This window comes from Syngnathus scovelli, chromosome 11, assembly GCF_024217435.2.
Source record: "Syngnathus scovelli strain Florida chromosome 11, RoL_Ssco_1.2, whole genome shotgun sequence".
NCBI classification, from domain to species: Eukaryota; Metazoa; Chordata; class Actinopteri; order Syngnathiformes; family Syngnathidae; genus Syngnathus; species Syngnathus scovelli.
Window position 1 is genome coordinate 9,117,165 of NC_090857.1, and position 20,125 is coordinate 9,137,289.

General features: G+C 43.9%; 1 protein-coding gene across 5 annotated transcripts; it reads left to right on the plus strand.

The window, feature by feature from the left end:
* The first annotated feature begins 1,094 nt into the window (after nt 1-1,094).
* wnk2 (WNK lysine deficient protein kinase 2) lies at nt 1,095-19,874 on the plus strand. 5 transcript variants are annotated; one of them, XM_049733265.2, is made up of 29 exons: nt 1,095-2,574; nt 6,200-6,372; nt 6,447-6,667; nt 7,008-7,165; nt 7,671-7,759; nt 7,943-8,162; nt 8,502-8,760; nt 8,871-9,178; nt 9,287-10,006; nt 10,412-10,525; nt 10,816-10,917; nt 11,055-11,330; nt 11,474-12,034; nt 12,110-12,159; nt 12,270-12,432; nt 12,513-12,629; nt 12,698-12,868; nt 12,943-12,985; nt 13,051-13,188; nt 13,412-14,274; nt 14,762-14,819; nt 14,909-14,973; nt 15,048-15,631; nt 15,798-16,030; nt 16,327-16,557; nt 16,661-16,759; nt 17,418-17,462; nt 17,661-17,977; nt 18,185-19,874. In XM_049733265.2, the coding sequence occupies exons 1-29, from the start codon at nt 1,813-1,815 to the stop codon at nt 18,473-18,475; spliced, it is 7,431 nt and encodes a 2,476-aa protein (XP_049589222.1). In that variant the 5' UTR covers nt 1,095-1,812; the 3' UTR covers nt 18,476-19,874. The 5 variants fall into 5 exon arrangements, with proteins under 5 accessions (XP_049589222.1, XP_049589224.1, XP_049589225.1 ...); XM_049733267.2 differs by having other exon boundaries at nt 16,661-16,735; XM_049733268.2 differs by lacking the exon at nt 16,661-16,759.
* The last annotated feature ends 251 nt before the right edge of the window (nt 19,875-20,125 follow it).

Consider the following 20,125-nt stretch of genomic DNA (forward strand, 5'->3'; position numbering starts at 1 on the left):
TTGGATCAAGAGGAGAATGTAACATAATAGGTAATATATATAAAAGATTCTTATGCCTATATACACTAATATTAATTCATCTAAGTTGAAATTGTAAGCTGTTATTAGTCACTATTAGTTAGCTCACTGTTATTATTTCACTTTCACGCTATTGTTACTTTTCTCATACAATATTAATCACCATGTTTTGAAAAGTAACACAAAAGAGCAGTTGGAACTGGGTGACAGTGAGATGATCACATGATTCCTTTAGTCCCAAGGTCTCCAAGGTGATCTAAACAGGAAAGAGTGACTCCTAAAATGTAAACAGCCCTTCGAGAAAAAATAGTGTGTGGCCCTTGGCTTGGGTTACCATGATTAATAATGTAAAGGTGAGGAATGTCAAAGCAGACCATGGAGCGTTAGCTTTTTTGTAAGCCACACTCATTAATAGCAGAACTTGGAAGTCGGTGGAAGCTGCCGATTAGATTTTTTGGGGCATTATGTCCTGTAGGCCTACAGTAGTTCTCAAATTTTGTAACTACCAAGTACCAAAAAAAAATCATAATTTGAGTCAAATAGCAAAAAATAATGTAGTGCACCCAATTTGAACATTTAATACAGCGATTCTTTCACGCACCACTAGAGGGAGCTTATGTACCACTAGTTATTAGTACCACTTGACAATCACTGGTAGTGTGGTTTTTTGGTCTGGCCCTAAAAATAACTCACAATGATGGGACGTCACATTGTGATTTCCTAGGAATTGTCAAACTGGTCATTTGAAAATGTAAACATTTGCAGCCTTTTAGACAAACATATATTGATTGTTATTGTTATCATACCTTCTTACATTATATTGGCAATTCTTGTTCGAAATCATTAAAATGATCATTATATTTTCTTAGAGGAATATAATTAATTATCAATTGAATATCATTAAAGCTAATTTGAGCAACTTTGGGCATTCAGAAGTGTTGATAAAACTGCAGACGGACACGCCACTTTCTGTGTGTAGGACAGATGCTGAGTGTAGAAGAAAAAAAAATCACTCACTCCACACGTTTTCCACGTGGGTTGTGCAACTCAATGGCACAACCCACAGAGAGAGAGAGAGAGGGGGAGTTAGTGAGTGTAGCGTTGCCTTACTTTCCCAAACATGGTCCAGCATCATGGGTTGACAATACAAGAGGGAGTCGCCTAAAAACCTGGATTGGACGCGCTGCAGTTGGGGCGTGGGCTTTTGTGCTGTGAACTTGTCCACATTCTCGCTTACATCGTGGAGAAATAGAAGCCTGGGCTGTGCCGTGCAGGGAGGGGGTGAGAAGTGTGCCGCAGTGAGCATAATCTGATAAGCGCTTCTGTTCTATTCAAGATCCTGCACTGCGCTCCGGGATGTCACTCGCGGGAGAAAAGTGCGTGTGGTCGGGGGAGGGAATACTGAGCTCGTGCTATTTGCACCCGGATGCCGGCTATTTGTTTGCGGGCGTGTCGCTCGCTGAGTTTGGCATCTGTGCACGTGACCTGTCCCATGAAATAGCCTACGCAGGGATTAGTATGAATAGCACATCGTAAACATTCCGGCTGGTCATTTTCCTGCGTTTTTTTTTTTAAATTTATTTTTAATTGCAGGTGCAATGGCATCAAGTGGATTCATGCGTGCTACGCAGTCGCAACAAGGTGCGCGCTGAGGTAAACTTGCACGGAGTAAAGCGCGCACGATCCCAGCTGGACATTTTTGTTGGAGGGTGGGGGGGTTAGGGGGGCGGAGATGCTCTGGATCCTAAACAATCCCGAGGCCGTACATTGTGGGCTTCCGAACTGCGTCACTGCATGCAAGTGCGGCTGCAGGTAGGCGAGCCACCACCGGAGAGGACCGCTCCCCTCCGCATCCTCCGCACACAATGTCGAGCGACTAACACATCAGCGGCGATGCATGCGGCGGAGGATTCGAGCAAAGATCCGCCACTTGGATCAACGTTTTCCTCGACGCCCGATTTGGACTCTGATATTAACGCCAATGCTTTCAGGCCCATTTATGAGAACGGCGCGGATGACAATGTCAACGTCCAGAACACAACCCTGCGAGGGGCCAGCGACCCCAGCGCCTATCCCTCCTCGGACTACCGCGGGCTGGTCCGTCACAGGTTCATTCGGCGGAGTTTGTGGCTGTCGGATCACGAGGAGCAGATGTTGGACACGGCAGACTGTGCCACCAGCGCCCCGGCGCTCATCATCGACCTGCGCTCCATCGTCGGCCAGTCTCGGAGCCGGACTTTACACGCCACGCGTCTGGGCAACCAGGAGAAGTCGAGGTCGGAGAGTCATTTGGAAGGAAAGGACGACACCGGTGCCAGCGAGGAGAAACGTGAAGCGTGCCAAAGCGAGGTCAAGGAAGAGGGCGTTTCATGTGACGTCACCAGCAAAGCAGGAAGCGATGAGAACGAAGAGGAGCCAGGGATGAAGGCCGTGTCCACCTCACCTGGTGGCCGCTTTCTCAAGTTCGACATTGAGTTGGGGAGAGGCTCCTTCAAGACGGTCTACAAGGGGCTCGACACGGACACTTGGGTGGAGGTTGCATGGTGCGAACTGCAGGTGGGTTTAAAGAAGCTGGTGACGTCACAAATTCCATCATTTGTTATACCTAACAAGATCCAAAGCTTTTTCAAAAGTAAAGCAACGTAACAAAACATTCTCAAAAAATCTGTCAGAATCCCAGTTATAGTTGGAATGACCAGCTCAACTTGAATGCAACACACCAAGAATTGAGAATTGCATTTTTATTACTGATATACAATATTTTGGTCCAAAAGTAAGATAGCTGCTTGATAACTGAACTGTAATTTCACATATCACTAATCTGTATCCTGTGTGAATATAATCTAATGATCAGTCTAAATGCCATCCATGTGATGAGCAGATTAGCCTAGATCTCAGATGCCCTTTCACAACTTAAAATGTTCTAGGGGAATGCATTTTCAAGCCTAAAAATAACAATCTGACTCTATATGTACTTTGATTAAGTTTAAATACGTGACCCGTTTTTAGATGGAACATACTGTGGTGCAGGTGCAGTGGGCTGTAAAATCAAGACTGAGTCAGCATTTTCTCTCATTTTTATGATCTTGTAATTCACAATAATTTCTCTTCTTAATGGTTATAACATAGTGACTTAGGCTCACACTGGCAATTTCAATTTTATTGATCCATTCGGGTTCTTGGAGGAAAATGATCTACTCTTGGAGAGGATTCACATGCAATGTTTATAATTAAGTAATATTAACTAATAGTATAATTATAATGAAAAGGGTTAAACATGTTGATAACACAATATGATAATAATGTAGTGGATATAAAAAGTATACACACCACTGTAGAAATAGCAGGTTATGTATATTAAAAAAAATGAGACGAAGATAAGTAATTTCAAATTGTTTTCCACTGTTATTGTGACGTATAATAAATATAATTTGGTTAAGGGCCATTTAAACCAACGTTGTGCATTGGGGGCAGTTTTTCTTCAGGTGAAACTGGGGCCTTTGGAAATGCGGAAGAAAATGTGAGCAGTTCAGAATAGTGATAAGTATAAGAACAAAACCTTCAGACTTCTGTTAGAAAGTAAGCAAAAATATCAAGAAAATATTCTACAACATCTGATTTTGGGCATCATTGTCACTTTAAAAGGTGGCAGGAATGTGCTGACACCCATTTAACCTAAATTTGAATTGTTATTGGTTTATTCTTAACACAATCTAATTATTTTTTTTGTGCAAAATTGCTGTTTTTAATAGTGGCAATGCATTCAAATCTACTTTTTTTGTTGTTGACGGATTTAAAGATTCTCCCAAAGAAGGCTTAAATCTTAATTTCCTTCAATCTGCCGAAAGAAAAAATACTAACTGCACTACAATAGAGGGCGGGTGGGGCACATTTGTGGGATGTGCCACAGGGGACGACGTTCTCTTATGCATCAGGCATGGCCGTGCGTGTGTGATTGTATTTATATTGTCTGAGCAGCTTCTTAGGAGAGATCTAGTGATGATTCAACCCTTCTGTGCCTTGAGACCATGCAGGGCCTGCCCTTTAGATCTTCCTTGCCTACGCACCTCTCTTATGAAGCTGTTGTATAAGTCACAGCATGACACAGCAGAAAAAGGTGGCCAACTCGTAGCGGTGTGGAGAGGCTCGCAAGTATTTCAAGGGGGCCTGGCTGCCAAATGCCCAAAAACAAATGCTGAGGAAGACAAATGAAACAAATTAAGCAGCCATTTAGTGAAATAGCAACACCTTTTTTGAGAGCTCTATTCCACAGATCGTCAATTGATTGATGATGAGGCTGCGCTGAATGCTAAAACATCAGTTCATGGAGCCCCCCCCTCAAAAGTGTTGCAAGACAGTTGCGCCTGGGGAGTAAATCCTGCTGATGCAGCTCTCTGCAGCAAGAGAGGGGAGAAGGAAAGGTTGGCTCCAGGAGATAACAATGTATGCTAGTATGTTCCCTCCTGTTCAAAAATAATAAGAGAAAAACATGCAAATCAGTGTTGCATCTGTTTTTTTCTTATATTGACACAGCTTGAAGAAATTCAAGTCAGTAATGAGGCAAAAGTCTTATTTTAGCAACAATTAATGATCAGTGGCAACATGGTTGACCTTGAGGTTAGCAGAAAATTTGCCTCACAGTTCTGAGGTTCATTTGTAAAAGATAAAAAGCTGAAGTGGCAAGTACTGTACATTTTGTCCCAAAACCTACCATTCCTATTTCGTTCAAAGTAGGCGTAAGTATTGACATGGATGCTGCCGATATCAGCCACCAATACTTAAGGCAGACAGTCTGACATAGAGGAAGTCCTCCTTGGCAGTAGTTGGCGCTATACTATGGCAGTGTGACTTCACCTTCTTTGAAAACAAAGGTCTTCGTTGAAATTTTATTCCTCCAAAATACTGGAAGTACTCAAAATGACTACTGGGTCTGGAAAAAAAAGTGGTATCAAACAACCTTTACTCGAAACGTTTCATAACCTCTATGACTGTTTGAAAAATGTGCTGAATTAAGCTTTTGTTGGCTTCATGTCGCTCCGAATAATACCTAAAAGAAAATAGAAGAAAGGAACTAAGTAATGACTTTTGGGACACTCTGTATTTAAGTGACCTCACATGTCACTTACATACATGTACCTCAGTAGCATTACCAGAACTGTAAATGACAAACTAAACTATGTACAAGTTTTTATTTAATTGTTAATGCCATTATCTCGACAACAAATTACTGTTCTGTATGGTGGCGAAAAACATTTACACATCAGGATTAATTATTTAATTCAAAACTTGCTATCTTCGAGCAATGTCCCTGTTACTGCACCTGCACATGCCATATGCACAATGAGAAAACCCTGCAGTGATGAATTATGATGCAAAAATGAATATTTTACCATAATTTCTAAGCGCTTAGATTTGGACTTTGAATAATTCAAATAAATTTCCTGTTTGGAGTAGATATATCATCCCGAAATTTAAATAAAATGCCGTTTAATTCTCCTGAAGCAAAGCTCAAATTGTGCGGTTCGGAGCAAATGTAATCCGAGATGCATGAGGCTGCAGACTGACTGCTCAGGTCACGATGGCCCACTGAAATCCGATCCCTCGGCATCGGTCTATAATCGATGAGCACAAAGTGCAGTGTAACAATGTGTGTGTGTTTGCTAGAAAGCAGCCTCATCATTTACCTGAACAGTGCGGTTAAGAAAGCAAAGACGTCATGCGTGTTTGTAATATGCTTGTTTCCTATTTTATTATTTTTTTTCACATCAATTCAGGAAAAGCATATATACTTGAATCATCTTTCGTTTCAAATCCAGGAACAAAATCATAAAATTTGCATCATTCCATGATTTGCATATGTGACTTGTTCTCAACATGTAATGTTATGTCGTACTGTTTGAAAATATGGGTCGGATATGGACACTGTTGTTTTTATTCAACACACAAAAAACCAAATGGGCTGAAAAGAACCCGCATGTTTTTCTTCACGCCTCAGTCGTGCTCATTCTCAACATGAGCCGCTGGCTATTCACAATTTCCCCCTGAAGTTACTCAAGCAGGTAGTAAGAACGATTTGAAAGGTCATTTTTGACTTGTTTATTATTACAAATGTCTTCCGATATCACACCGCAAACACTGCTAGAAAAATCAATTAATAATTGTCTTTTTGAATGTTCCAAAGGAGCGGAAACTGTCCAAGGTGGAGAGGCAAAGGTTCAAGGAGGAAGCTGAGATGTTGAAAGCTCTTCAACACCCCAACATCGTGAGATTTTATGATTTCTGGGAGTCGCCATTGAAAGGAAAGAAGTGCATAGTTCTGGTCACAGAGCTCATGACCTCAGGGACACTCAAAACGTGAGTGCAACTGCTTCACATTCAAAAAATCATCTCCAGCGTTTCGCCACGATTCTGTTAAATTTCTCCTTCAGGTATTTGAAACGCTTCAAGGTGATGAAGCCCAAAGTTCTTCGGAGTTGGTGCAGACAGATCCTGAAGGGCCTCCATTTCCTGCACACCAGGACGCCCCCAATCATCCACAGAGACCTCAAGTGTGACAACATCTTCATCACAGGCCCCACGGGTTCCGTCAAGATCGGCGATCTGGGCTTGGCAACTCTGAAGAGGGCTTCCTTCGCTAAAAGTGTTATTGGTTAGCTCGACACATGCACTGATCACGTTAGCATCACGTTTCGACCAAAAATGTATAAGGTACATACAGTAAGCAACTGAATGATTCATGCATGGTGCCCTTTAATTTTTAATATTTTTTTTTGCTCCATTACTATGTCCTTTAAGATTATATAGCCAATTATTTGGCAACACTTATTATTAGTTTCAGAAAAGGCCCAATAATAGCTGCTCTAATTGGCTGGCAGATTAATCAGTCGGACCTTCGCGACTGGTTTCTTTAAGCGCTTAATTGAATTCATAGCAGTATTGTTTCTGTACGTGAGAGTCTATTCACAATTCACTTTGTTTGAACGGTCCAGGCACACCAGAGTTCATGGCCCCAGAGATGTACGAGGAGCACTATGATGAGGCTGTGGATGTCTACGCCTTCGGCATGTGCATGTTGGAGATGGCCACGTCTGAATATCCTTACTCGGAATGTCAAAACGCAGCACAAATCTACCGCAAAGTCACTAGCGTGAGTTTCCTTGAGCTGTTTTTAAAATATTTTTATGAAGTCTGAATTTGACTCAATCACCGTAGGGGGGTAATGGAAATTAGCATTGCTAATTTAAAACGCTCATCAAGCATCTGGTCCTTTAGTATAAAAATGTCAGCAACATAAACATGTTTAACATACAACCATACTAAAAGTTAGAAATTCTGAAACTTTAATTGACTTTACTGGCTGTCTACTTCTTCTTGACACTATCAAACAACACTATCAGTGTCACACTGCTGCCACCTTCAGACTAAGGTGTGTACACCAGTGTGGGCAGTACATTCAGCATCTTTAATATATTCTCCAATATTTTATTAACCAGTGCAAGATTATTTTACTTCCAAAATGGAAAATTTCAAAATGTATGCCTCCATAAAAAAATCTTGATTAATGATTGAAGTACTTTTTTTGGCGTTGCGAAGTGTTTCCTACATCTGTTTGTTAATACTGCAGTGTACCTTACTTTTTTCTCTCCCCCCAGGGTGTAAAACCTGCCAGCTACAGCAAAGTAAGCGACCCAGAAATTAAGGAGATAATTGGAGAATGCATCTGTCATAGATGGGAGGAAAGGTAAGTATGTGACAACTGTCACATATGTAGGTAGAGGCTGACCTTTAACCTTAAGTCTGTTGTCATGTTGCTGCTCCTGTGTTATGACGTCAATGCCAGTATTTGGCTGTGATACGGTTCACGTTTGTGTGCTGTGCGTCATTCACTGACCTAAGTCGCTGTTGTGCTGTTCATTTCCTGCAGGTACTCCATCAAGGACCTTTTGAATCACGCCTTCTTTGCAGAGGATACAGGGGTGAGGGTGGAGCTTAATGAAGAGGATGACGGGAAAAAATCCTCAATCGCATTGAAGCTGTGGGTTGAGGATCCGAAAAAACTAAAAGGGAAATACAAGGACACCGGTGCGATTGAGTTCACGTTCAACTTGGTGAATGAGGACCCAGAAGTTGTTGCGCAAGAAATGGTAAAGATAATTGCAGTTGTGCTCTTTTACACCTTATCTTAGGGCTACATTCATATTAAGAAAATCTAGGTTGATTTGAAACATAAAATCCTTTTCCAAGTCATTTCCTTCCGGTTGTTCTTCTTTAGGTCACAACCGAGTTCACAATGAATCAACAGCGCCTCTGCTGGTTGCACCCAAGTAGAACACTTCATTATACCTCAATTACTTCAAGACACAATTAGCCAACAAACAGTTCAACACATAATAATAATAATAATAGTAATAATAATGATAATAATAATAAATCATAGTGTCTGTTTAATATATGTACTTAGTGTCTCCCAATGTGTGTCGTAGGTGGAGTCTGGCTTTTTTCTGGACTGCGATGTGAAGGTTGTTGGGAAGTCAATTCGGGACCGAGTGGCTCTGATCAAATGGAGACGGGAGCGCACCTTCCCAGCGGGGAACGACGAGGCATCCGTGAAGAAGACGCAGCAGAACCTCCTACAGGTACCCGGACAACAGGGGACCACATTGGCGCCGACCGAGTATGACGACCAGGAGGCGGAGCAGCAGACCTTGATTTGTACGGTCCCCGTCACCACGTCGACTACACGTGAGAATGTGCAAATGAAATGAAAACCCGTCAAGACACTCTGTGGTGATTTTAAAATGAAATACAACTCAAGTATCCACTTATTGATTTTGAAGTTCACTCTCTTACAGTAGACAGCGGCGTGAGCTCCACCATCCAATTGGACAATCTCAGCAAACAGCAAAATGGCTGCTACCAGTCACCGCCTGAGACAATCTGCACGGTTCAGTCGGTCTACAGTCCTCCTGCGCAGCTGGAAGCTCCAGTGCAGCAAGGCCCCTACCAGCAAACCACAGCACAGGCCTCGCAGGACCAATACCTGCAAGAATCCACACAGCTACATCAGGGAGCCTACCAGCAAACCACAGGTCAGCTACATGCTGGGACCTACCAACAACCTGCTGCACAATTGCACTTAGGGCCAGATGATGCTCAAACAGTAAGTAAACACAAATCCGCCTCCCATTTTTTTCTCCTTATCGTCAATTGTCCTTGCAAGTTATAATAACACATTTTTATGTCCTTTCTTGGAATGATATCTGATCAGCGTCACCACAGTGATCCCTTTGTAAAGCATGACATCACCACCAGGGGCGCTGTTGGCCCCAGATGTGAAAGTGCATCTCAGGTTGAGATGTTGCAATGTAGGACTCAGTCAAGAGCCTGTTTTGCCTGCTCATGTCGCAGAGGCAGCTTGTTTTCAAACTGTTCCCAAACTTCGTCTTTATCATCTGTCCTCCTGTCCCCTCATCAATATTCTCATCATGACTCAGCGAGTTTTTACACTTCACCTCTCCTGCCCCTGAAGGCGCCCCGCTCCTCAAACCAACGACTCAGCGTCCCATGCAAGCCGCAGCCTCACCGCCACTGTGGGACTTGCCTGTCACTCCACCGGTCCAAGAGACGAGGTTCTGTGGGACACGCCCACGTTCACTCCTTGCCCACGTCTTCTCAGATTACCTCAATCTCAAAACCTGCCTCACCCACATCCTGTCCACTCAGTCTACCTTCACTCAATTGGCCACCTTCAAATCTATTTGAGGGTGGAGATCTCGGTCTTCTTAACCACTGTCTCCATCACATCGTCGGGCGCAGAACAAGTTCGCCTACACTGTCACAGAGTGGCGCTAACCGTCATGGATCTCCTTTAATTGATCATGTTGACAAGACTCAGAGCCTTAAAGTTCCACTGTCGTCAACTAACCCCGGTCTGGATAACAGGCTCCTCTTACCAACATGTGACAACAAAGGCAGAGCAGAAACACTGGTAGGTTAGAGAAGCAAGCTGTAAGGCAAACACCGCCACTGCGGCAGCCTGCTGCATTTTTTATGATCCCGCAAGCTGTAAGGATCTCCATAGAAATGTACAACAAATAGCCTTTGCTCCTGCTTATCCCCCCCAAAAATGATGCCTTCATTTTAGATCGAGCACTGTGCAATGGCGCAACAAAAATAATATGCAGCCCTAGTGAGTCATGCCACTGCAATTCACTTTTCCCATCCAGCTTCCCCTGTTGGATCCCTGCCCAAAAAGATAGACGAGCTTTCGCCTGCTTCAGTACACAGAGCATTTTGACCTTGAACTCGAGTTAACATTCGCAAACACTTTTTGGTATTATGAGTCATCGTGTAGTTATTGGTTAACGTGGGCTGTCATATTTGTTTCTGACAGACACTTTCTGCTCCATCCCCTCCTACGCAACCCGGTAAACAGACAGCACAGAGCTTCCCGGCTGCAACGCCCATCGTACAGACGCATCTTACTGCTCAACCTGGCCAGGAACAGGTACATGAATATTATGTGGGATGTTAACACAACAGAAAACATAACAAGAAGCCACACAACTTTCTATCAAAAGCCATACTCATACTTGAGATGAGACTTGTGAGTTAAACATTCAGATTTTTTTTTTTTTGACACTTTATATTTTTGTATTTTGGTCATGTTGATTTTATTTCTTTTCTTGTAAACAAATAAGACATATGTATAGACAGATACATAAAAAAAGTGATGCCAGTTGAATTGTGCTATTATTTTGTATCCCTGCATAAACACAATTCAATTTTCTTCCTCAGCAATTATCTGCTGAGCAGACGACAGCTCACTTGAGTCCTCCTGACTTATCGACCAGTTTTCCACAGACCAGTGCGCCCCCTCCTCTACTACCCCTTCTACAGGTGTGTAATCGGAACTCGGAACGTAGCGTGAGGTTCTAAATCTGTTTGACCCGGGACGCCTGCGTAAATACAATTTGCATTGAATAGGCGACTTTGTATATCATCATTGTATATCATTTTCCCTTTTTCTTTCCTAGTTTCCCTCACCATATTGTGTTCAAGCAGGGGGCCTCAATCCCCCTCCTATCTTCTCGGCTCCCCTAGCTAGCTCTTACTACTCACCTTCACCGCACCCCACCATCATTCCCTTGAATCCTCATTTTGCTTTTAGCACTCATCAGTCCACACCTCAGCAGGTGGCACTCCCTTCCATGAGCACTTCCAGCTTCCATTACCCCCCTTCCTTAGCGCTCTCCCAGGTACAACTCACCCCATACCCCGTCCCCCACCCTGAGCAAGAACTGGCTGAACAGGTGAATATTTGCCTTGTAGTTCTAACTGTGATGATTGGAAATGAGGTGGACGATGGTGCAATGCTTGCACTGCTCATGCATTGGGCCATTTTAAAACTATTAATGGGCCTATCTATTAATCAATTTTTTTTTTGTTTTCCTAGGCGCAGACAAACAATCCACAGGGAAATTCAGAAGATCAACTTTCGGCCCCGATTCAACCTGTTCTACCTACTATTCAGATTCCTCTCTGGGGAAGTGGAACGGATATAGAAAGTGCTGCAGCCGGCACGGACTTAAATGTAGCCTCTGCATTTCACACCTCAGCGCCACCCTCAGCTGCAGCGGATGTGGAAACCCAAACCCCAGCACAAAGCGCAACTTTAATCCAGCTAAAGAGCCAAGCGGCAGGACAAATACCGGCTCAGTCTGTCGCTTCTGTCTCATTTCAAGCTACAGCTGAACCTGCAATTCAAACATCAGGTTCACCAAAAGTTTTGGATGATTCCTCGGCATCAGGACAAACCTGTGTACCGGGATTGGTCTCAGTTCCAAGCTCCGTCCCGCAACCAGCTCAGACTGGTCCTCCTGCTCCTACTTCTGTGCCAGCTTCAGTTCCGCAGTCTGCTGGAATCCAGACCGCAGTCTCAATGACATCTGAATGTATAAGCCAGAAAAAAGAAGTGCCGGCCGCTTGCATTTTAGCGCAAGATCCTTGCACAGAGGTATGGCAGACACGAGATATGTTTGATTTTGAGTGCTGCATCCTTGCACATCAACAAATGTCCATACATTTTCAGGATGTGTTTCAGGAAAAAACAGGATCATTGCCCAACCATGCCTATGACAGGTATGTGTGCATTTTTGTAGCAATCTTTTGCTTCTGTACATTAACTAAAGTGAATGTTATATATTTGTGTGCCACAACGTGAGTATTTTTTTTTTCCCATTTTCTCTCAGCCCCTACTCTGATGTTGCATCAGGTAAAGAAGCGAGTGATGGGTATGACAGCTTGGCCAGTGGAGGGAAGGGGGAAGGGAAACACAGGAAACATCACCGCAAGTCCACCCGGACGCGTTCTCGGCAAGAAAAGACGAGCAAACCCAAACTGAGCATGCTCAATGTAAGAAAGAGGATTCATATCTTTATTTTCAGTTGCATTTTCCTTAAAGCGATTGTAACGTGTGGCCTCCTCCCTGCCAGGTTTGCAACACAGGTGACAAAAGGGTTGAATGTCAGCTGGAGACTCACAATCACAAAATGGTGACGTTTAAATTCGATCTGGACGGCGATGCTCCCGAGGAAATCGCCACTTACATGGTTGGTTCGACCCTGATCTTCATGTCTTTACTCATAGTTGAAAAACATGTGGCACTGTTTACCTTTAGGTGGAGAATGGATTTATCCTTCCTTTAGAAAAAGAGATCTTCATCGACCAGTTAAAGGACATTGTGGATAAAGCTGAAGACATGTTGAATGACGACACGGAGGGGGAGAGGGTGTCTACTTTGAGTTGTAGCCCGCAACAAGGCCAGACCTCGGATGGACAAGTAGGGGAGGTAAGGGTAATGCAGATATATTTTTGCCAAAAATACCGATTTGTATCTATCACAAGTATCTTTTCTTACTACAGAGTCAACAATCTGGAGCATCCCAGCCTGTCTACCAGCAAAATGGTAAAGCGCTTTAACACCCACAGCATCTTCAGAATTCTCATTTTCTAAATACACGGGAATTGCAGTTCTTCACACAGGAAAGCGATGGTTCATAATCTGTCCTGTGGAGGAGACGCCCTTTTCCAGCCAGGAGCCCACGTCTGAAGGGACAACTTCACAGTCTCCTAGCAGTTCAGCTAACACGCAACTGCCTGGTAGGCGAGGTAATGAATATTCATCAGAATTTGCAAAAGATTTTGGAAGGGGTTGTAAAAAATTGTTTTTCTAAAATTATGTTTGGCCACCCCCATGGCCGCCCCAAAGTAAAAAAAAATCCTAATTCCGCCACTGTGCTGCGCAAAATCAGATGGCATTGGAATTTGCAGCAGTACTGGGAAAAAAAGGTGATATTTTTATGACTCCTGTGTGTGTGTTTTTTTTTTGTAGCTGAAGAGGGCTCATCGTCTACAATGTCTGGTGGGAGCGGAGGCTTCATCCATGATGTGTATGGATTCTGTAGTCCCCCAATTATGTCCAACACTGACCCTCTCCTCTTGGCCAGTCTGTCTCCTCCAGTGTCCGCCCCGCCGGCTCTCCAAACGGTACCGTCAATGGAGCAACTAAGCAGTGTCCATCAAGCGCAACCTGCCAGAGCTCAAACTTTGCCACCATCATCTCCACAAACCTCTTTTCAAATGGATGACCCGCAAGGATCCCCTGTCGCCGCCTCCTCCCCAATTCATTCCTCTTTACCAATGGCGGAGATCATCTGTCCTGTGTCTGCGGTGGACGAAATTCCGTGCTGCCCTCTGGTCATGCCGCTTTCTCTGGATGTGAGCATCTCACCGAGTGGGTCCCCTCTCACTCCTCTTCCACCCCAGGAGCCCGGTTCAGCCAAAGAGTCACTGTCTCTCTCGTATGCCGCCGCCGCCACACGCAGTGAGCGCCCGCAGCAGCCTGTGGTGCTCCACCAGCCTTTCTCCAGTGTGGGCGGGGCCAAAGTGTCCTCACTACCCCAGAGCCCGGCACCATCGCAGCACGGCGGAGGACCAGCTGAGTCGGACGGCGAAGGTCGACTAGGTCGGGGAGGCTTTGTGGACAGCACCATAAAAACTCTAGATGAGAAACTTCGGAACTTGCTTTACCAAGAATACGCTCCCATGTATCCGTCGGGAGGCATGGCGGAGACGCCGGGTTCCGGGACAGAGTACATCCAATCTCCTCCTGGTCCAGACAGTGCCACTGGCGGGTCAGGAAACAGTACACCAGGTCCAATGGAGGAGAGTCGCTTTAGAGCAGGAGAACAACTGGTAGGTTTGATAAACATTTAGAATTGTAATTCTAGATAAAATATAAATCCTGCATTTAGGTTATATTTATGTTTGGGGCAGCAAGCATTTACTGACTGATGCGCTTATTTTATACCAGTTTCTCTTCCAACTGCAGCTTCATTACTCATAACAGATTATTTATTATTATTATTATTTATTATTTTAAAAACTATTTAAAAAAAAACTGAATTCACATTAAAGGAATTGCTCAGTTTTCCTCAGTCACTTGTTGCCAGGCAGAGTTTATAGGGCTCAATCCTAACTGCCCCATAGACCAAAATTGTTATCATATGTAAACACAAATTGGCAAGAAGGAAAATTTGCATCTGGCAATTTTATTTCCTAATTTATTGTATTCACACAATATAAGTTATATAAGCATATCTTTTATCAATTTGGATTTTCTTGTGATACAACTCAACAAACTCTAATGACTGTTATCTGTTTTGTCCACCATCTTCTTTAGCCTCAAATTCCTGAGCGAATGGATAGCTTGAGCACTTTGAGTGACTCAGCCGTGTGTGGTATGTGCTTAATTTCCAAACATTGTGCTTCACTTTCCATGTATTCCTATTTTTTTTTTTTTTTTGTGCTAAATTTAACTTGTCTGCAGCAATCCAATCCAAAAGGCATGTTTCTCACTCTGTCTCCTGCTCTGGGACAAGAGGCCGCTTTAAGGTGTGTTTGAAGAAAAAAACAAAAAGTGTCTATGGAGTGCAGCAACGTACGCTCATGAGCCTTTCTTTTGCCAGATCATGTCAGTTCCTCCTGAAGTGGCCAACAAGCGTGACGTGAAGCAGAGGAGCTGGAGCAGCTTTGCCTCGCCAGCACATCCTGCAGGTTACAATGTTCCTACAGAGGCCATGACCCCTTCCACCACCATCGGCCGCTTCTCCGTGGTTAGCACCGAGGACGACGTCACGCAGAGGACACGTTGCAGTCGCTACTCAGCGCCGCCTGACTTCTATTTGGACACGCATTCCTCTGTGGCTACCCAGAGCTCCTTGCCTCACACCATCACCTCAGCCTCCGTACCTGTCGACATCACAGTCCACGCTCGCTTCCTCTCTTCGGACTCGGGGGCCGAGAGCAGTCCCGCCAAAGTGGCCCCTGCCACCCCGAGTCAACACGTTCGCTCTGAGCGCAGAGGAAGCGACCTGATGAAGAGGGCGGTGGCCTTCCTCAGACGTTCGGGGCGCAGTAGCAGCGTGCAGAGCTCGGATTCTCCGAGCAGGCACGGAGGCGTGCACGGGTCGGCATACGCCAGCAGCGATAACGATTCGGAGATGGAGGACTCGTCGGACATGAAGAGAGAACTACAGACACTCCGGGAGAAGTGAGCAATAAAATACCTTTTTTTTTTTTTTTTTATGAATGATGACAACTAAACATATTCCCAGATGTACAAATCATATGGGATAGGTTCTAAAAAAAGCATTGTAAAAAAATTTTTTTTCTAAATATTATGTATAATGTTTATTTTCTTGCTCCAATTTCTTTAGACATTTGAAGGAAATCTCTGAGCTGCAAGCCCATCAGAGAGGAGAAATAGAGCTGCTCTATCTCAGACTTGGCAAAGTCCCTCCCTCCGGCCTGACGTACTCGCACGTTGCGCCCCCTACAGGTCGCAGAAAAAAGTCCGGCAAGCACAGGCTGAAACCTGGCAAGCTCCTCAGCCCTCTTGTTCAACAATTCCGACATGTCGCAAGTAAATCTGGTGACTCCAGCAGACCTAGTAAGTATCGAAATATCCATTTGGCATTTCTATGTGATTTCTGAACAGAAAATATAAATTCTTCCTCCTCTTAACGTGACATAAAATAAAAAATCTCCTTTTGGATGTGAAACCAAAACCAAGGCGGAACTGTAATGTTTGCAAAGTTTTCCAATAAAAGCCATATGTCAACAAAAACAAGATGAAATGCAATTCAATTTTGCAATAATATTGCTGGGTCAATTTGACCCATTATTATTTTCTGGTCAATTTGACCCGACATTAAGGTCCTCCTTAATGTATGTGTTATTTCTTAGCTGTCCCAGGAAGCGGTGAGACCACCGTGAGTTTAAACGGCTCTCCAGGCAAGGCGTCCGTCGCCACCCAGGGCCAGGATCCGTCCCGCCCCGGCCACATTCCGAGCTCCACTTCGGAACCCGTGCAAACTCAGCAGCCCTGCTCCCTCAAGGGCTCCTTGTCCTCTGATAACATTTATGCCGGACTATATGCCGGAGATGGCACCAGCACACAAGCACCACCAGGACTGGGTGAGAGCCTCCAAACCAGCACAATACTGTATTGTACCATTGAGCAACATATTGTGGCATTTTTTTTTTCAAATGTGTTCTTCTTACTCTGGTGTCTATCCAGGCTGGGCTAATTACCCTCAACCAACCGAGAGAGTGACTTATAAATCCAGTAGCAAGCCCCGAGCTCGATTTCTCAGTGGGCCTGTGCCTTTATCTATCTGTTTGTATCTCTTCTCTTGCTGCTCTGCTTCCCTTATTTTGCGTGCTTTTCTCTTCTCTTACTCACAACACTGACTTTACTTTTTCTTCTGAAACACAGCTTGTTTTTTCCCCACATTTTGCTTCGATTTCTCCATTTTGTCTGGTTTATTCAAACTGTTGACACATTTGTAATTTGACATCAATATGGTTGATAATTGGGCTAGCTCAATATATTTTCATTAAAATTAAATGAAAAGAGAAAAGACAACTATGACATATAGTATGTCCTAGGTTTGGATAAACACAATATTTGCTGGCATGAATGCTCTACCAAAATTCATCTTGGTTGAAACCCTCACTGACCACAACCTTGATGACATAGTAAACATGCTCATTTCATAAGGTCCACTGCATCAAAGGTTCTGCTGCTGCTTCTAATGTTTCCGTTGCTTTGTTTAGCTATTTAAGGCACGCAACAAATTACAAAACAATTCTCGGAATGATGCAACGCAGTTTGACGTGCGAATGCTGGATCATTTTGCTTCTTTATCAACTTCAGTTATTTTTTTTGCTTTGTGTCTCAGCAGCTTTGTTATTGCCTCTTTTCCAGTACTGTGCACTGTTGTTCTCTAACGTGAGTCTGAGACAAGGTTTATGAACTCTGTTTTGTCACTTAGGGTCCACACTGAAGCGACTGTGTCTTGGCAAAGAGCGAGGCAACAGTACGTATGGTATTTCATTTATTTATGTCAATGACTTTGCAATCATGTTTCCCAACATTTACTTAAACGGCCACGGGGTGAGAAGCAGTGTAAAACAATCATGTGGACACAAACAAAAGAAGAGTTTCACAACTACTCAATGTAGTCCTCATTATAAGGGTATTTTCCCCTCTGTGCGTGTTTTTTGATTCGTGCCAGGGCCCGGTGCTGGGTTGGGGGTTGTTAATCCATCACAGCAGCTGCCTACTGGTGCCACACCCCCACCTCATCAGCCAGTGATGGGACTGGCACAAGCTCAAGCCAATAACAGCAACAACAAGACAGCCAGCTACGCCGCTTCATCCATCAATGGCACTGAAATTAACCTGCCTGAAGATCTGCAACGACTGATGGACGACTGGACGCAGGAGGTTCTTATTGTCACTCACAGGCCGCGTACCAACTCCCTGCGTATCGGGGGGCAGCAGATTTTGGATCAGATGGTTCCCCCAACTCAAGTTGCAAGTACTTCAGAGGTGAGTTTGCAATGTATTGCTCATACATGTTCAAGTGTGAGGATATTTTGAAATTGTTATATCACTATCCACCACTAGATGGCACACATTGACGCTAGGTTGACAAAAATAATTCCACATATTCAAGTGCAGGTCGTACATTTTTGTCATAAATGATGATTCCTATGTGACCCCCCCACCCCACCCCTCCATCATCCAACACACAAGGTGACATCATGGATGACCCCCGGTGTAGAGAGCGACCACCTCCCCCCGTCCTGGCCCGACAGCCCCGGCATGGCGGTGATCAACGTGTCCTCCGCCGGACCTGGCGCCGTTTGCCAGCTGGTCTCGCCTGTCCCATTCTGGGCCTCTTCCTCTCCTCGCGCTTTCAGCCAATCACCTGGGGTGCCCCTCGCCCTTCCTTCCGGAATTTTTGCCTTTCCTCCCGCAAGCCAGGATGCTTCCATCCCAAGTGCGTCATATCAACCGCCGGACCCCAAAGCAAGAACTCTTTAATCAGAGTAGCAATGTGTCTTCCAAGTCTTGTACCAAAAAGCAATGTCATTGTACTGTATATAGTGTATTTAACCAGCACGTCACCATCGGCGCATCCTCCGGTCTCTCATTTGCGTACCTGGCGTCCATATTATCATTGACTGCAGAGCAATGGTACATTTGGTAGTATGAATAGTTTGCGTTGCTCATGACTGCTGATGTACAAGTGTGTGTAATATAAGAACTCTGTACATAGGTTGTGTGTTTGTACAGTTCACAACGAATGATGCATAGGTTGTTGCTTCAGCTCCCGTATGTGTGCCTCAGTGCAAGCCTTTAGCCGCCACTGTGAAGATTTCTGGACTAGACGAGTACCGACCTGCTTTCTCAGTCCAAGGTCAAGTGTTTCCCCCCCCATCAATGAAACGCTTCTAGCACAAGCTCTTGGAATTTTGATGAGACATTGGAAGGGACTTTACCTTCACTTGAAAAACACCGGCGAGTGTGCCTTGTCTTGTAATTTCCGAAGATGAGCATTTAGGTCCGAAGCAGCCATGAGTTAATGTTCTTGATTCAAATCATCAAAAATGGACAGGAGGAAAAAAAAATGATTACACAAATGCTATCATCTCATCGCATTGCAGGAATAAATAATAACAATGAAAATAATCACTGAGGGTTATACCTGTAGAATGTGCATAAAACTTTTCTGTATTTTCGCCCCACTGGCTGACTTAACCATTTACTATTGAACATTCACAAAATGGCGGGGAAATGGTTTTCAGGAAGAAATTTCACTTTGACTCATTGGGCTCAAAATGTCAACCGAACCTTAAAAGTTCGGAATCTCTTCTCGCTGCTTGCGTTACATAGCGTTGCCTTTGAGAAACTTTTAAGAGTTACCTCTGAGGTTGCTGGTGATGACATAAAGCACACCAAGAATGTGAATTACTGCAATGTCATTTGTGCAATGCGTTGTTGTTTTTTGTTTTCGAAGCTGTGTGACTCCATTGGAAGCGCTCTCACAAATGTTGTGGCCATCCTTTGAAATAATTTCCATTAACATTCACTTTTCAACATTGCCCAACTTATATACAGTCTCGGAATAATTGTAAATTTAGAAAGCACTTTGCAGACTCTGCGTCCATGACGAATGTTTAGTGGAAGGCTAGAGTGAGTTTAAGGTGATAAACTTCCTGATGTGGTTTCAAACTTGTATATTTAAATACATTTTTCTTTTCATAATATTTAATTTTGCTTTCTCTGTAAGATGAGTAAACCCAACTTTTGACATTATTCATGCTTGCAATGTATGTATTGGCCTGTTGCGTCCCCATACTGGTGACAAACGCACTGAACCGCACACAATGAAACAAAAATAAAAATGATACTGTGTATGTGCAGTACAGTGCTTAGCATACTTATGCAATTGGAAATTTTGCTTTTAAGGCTATTTTGAGCGCACAACAAACTGAACAAGATTGAGGAATTTCAAATTCAATGCATCAAAGGCTTGCTCAAGGGCTTAAAGGACAGAGTCATAACAATGTACAACAAATAATACGCGAGTAAATTGAATCATCGATTTTCTTTGACTGAACGGGCACTTTAGTCAGGCTGTAATGTTAACACAATTCCATTTATGGTAAACTCTTTATCGGACATGCTGCT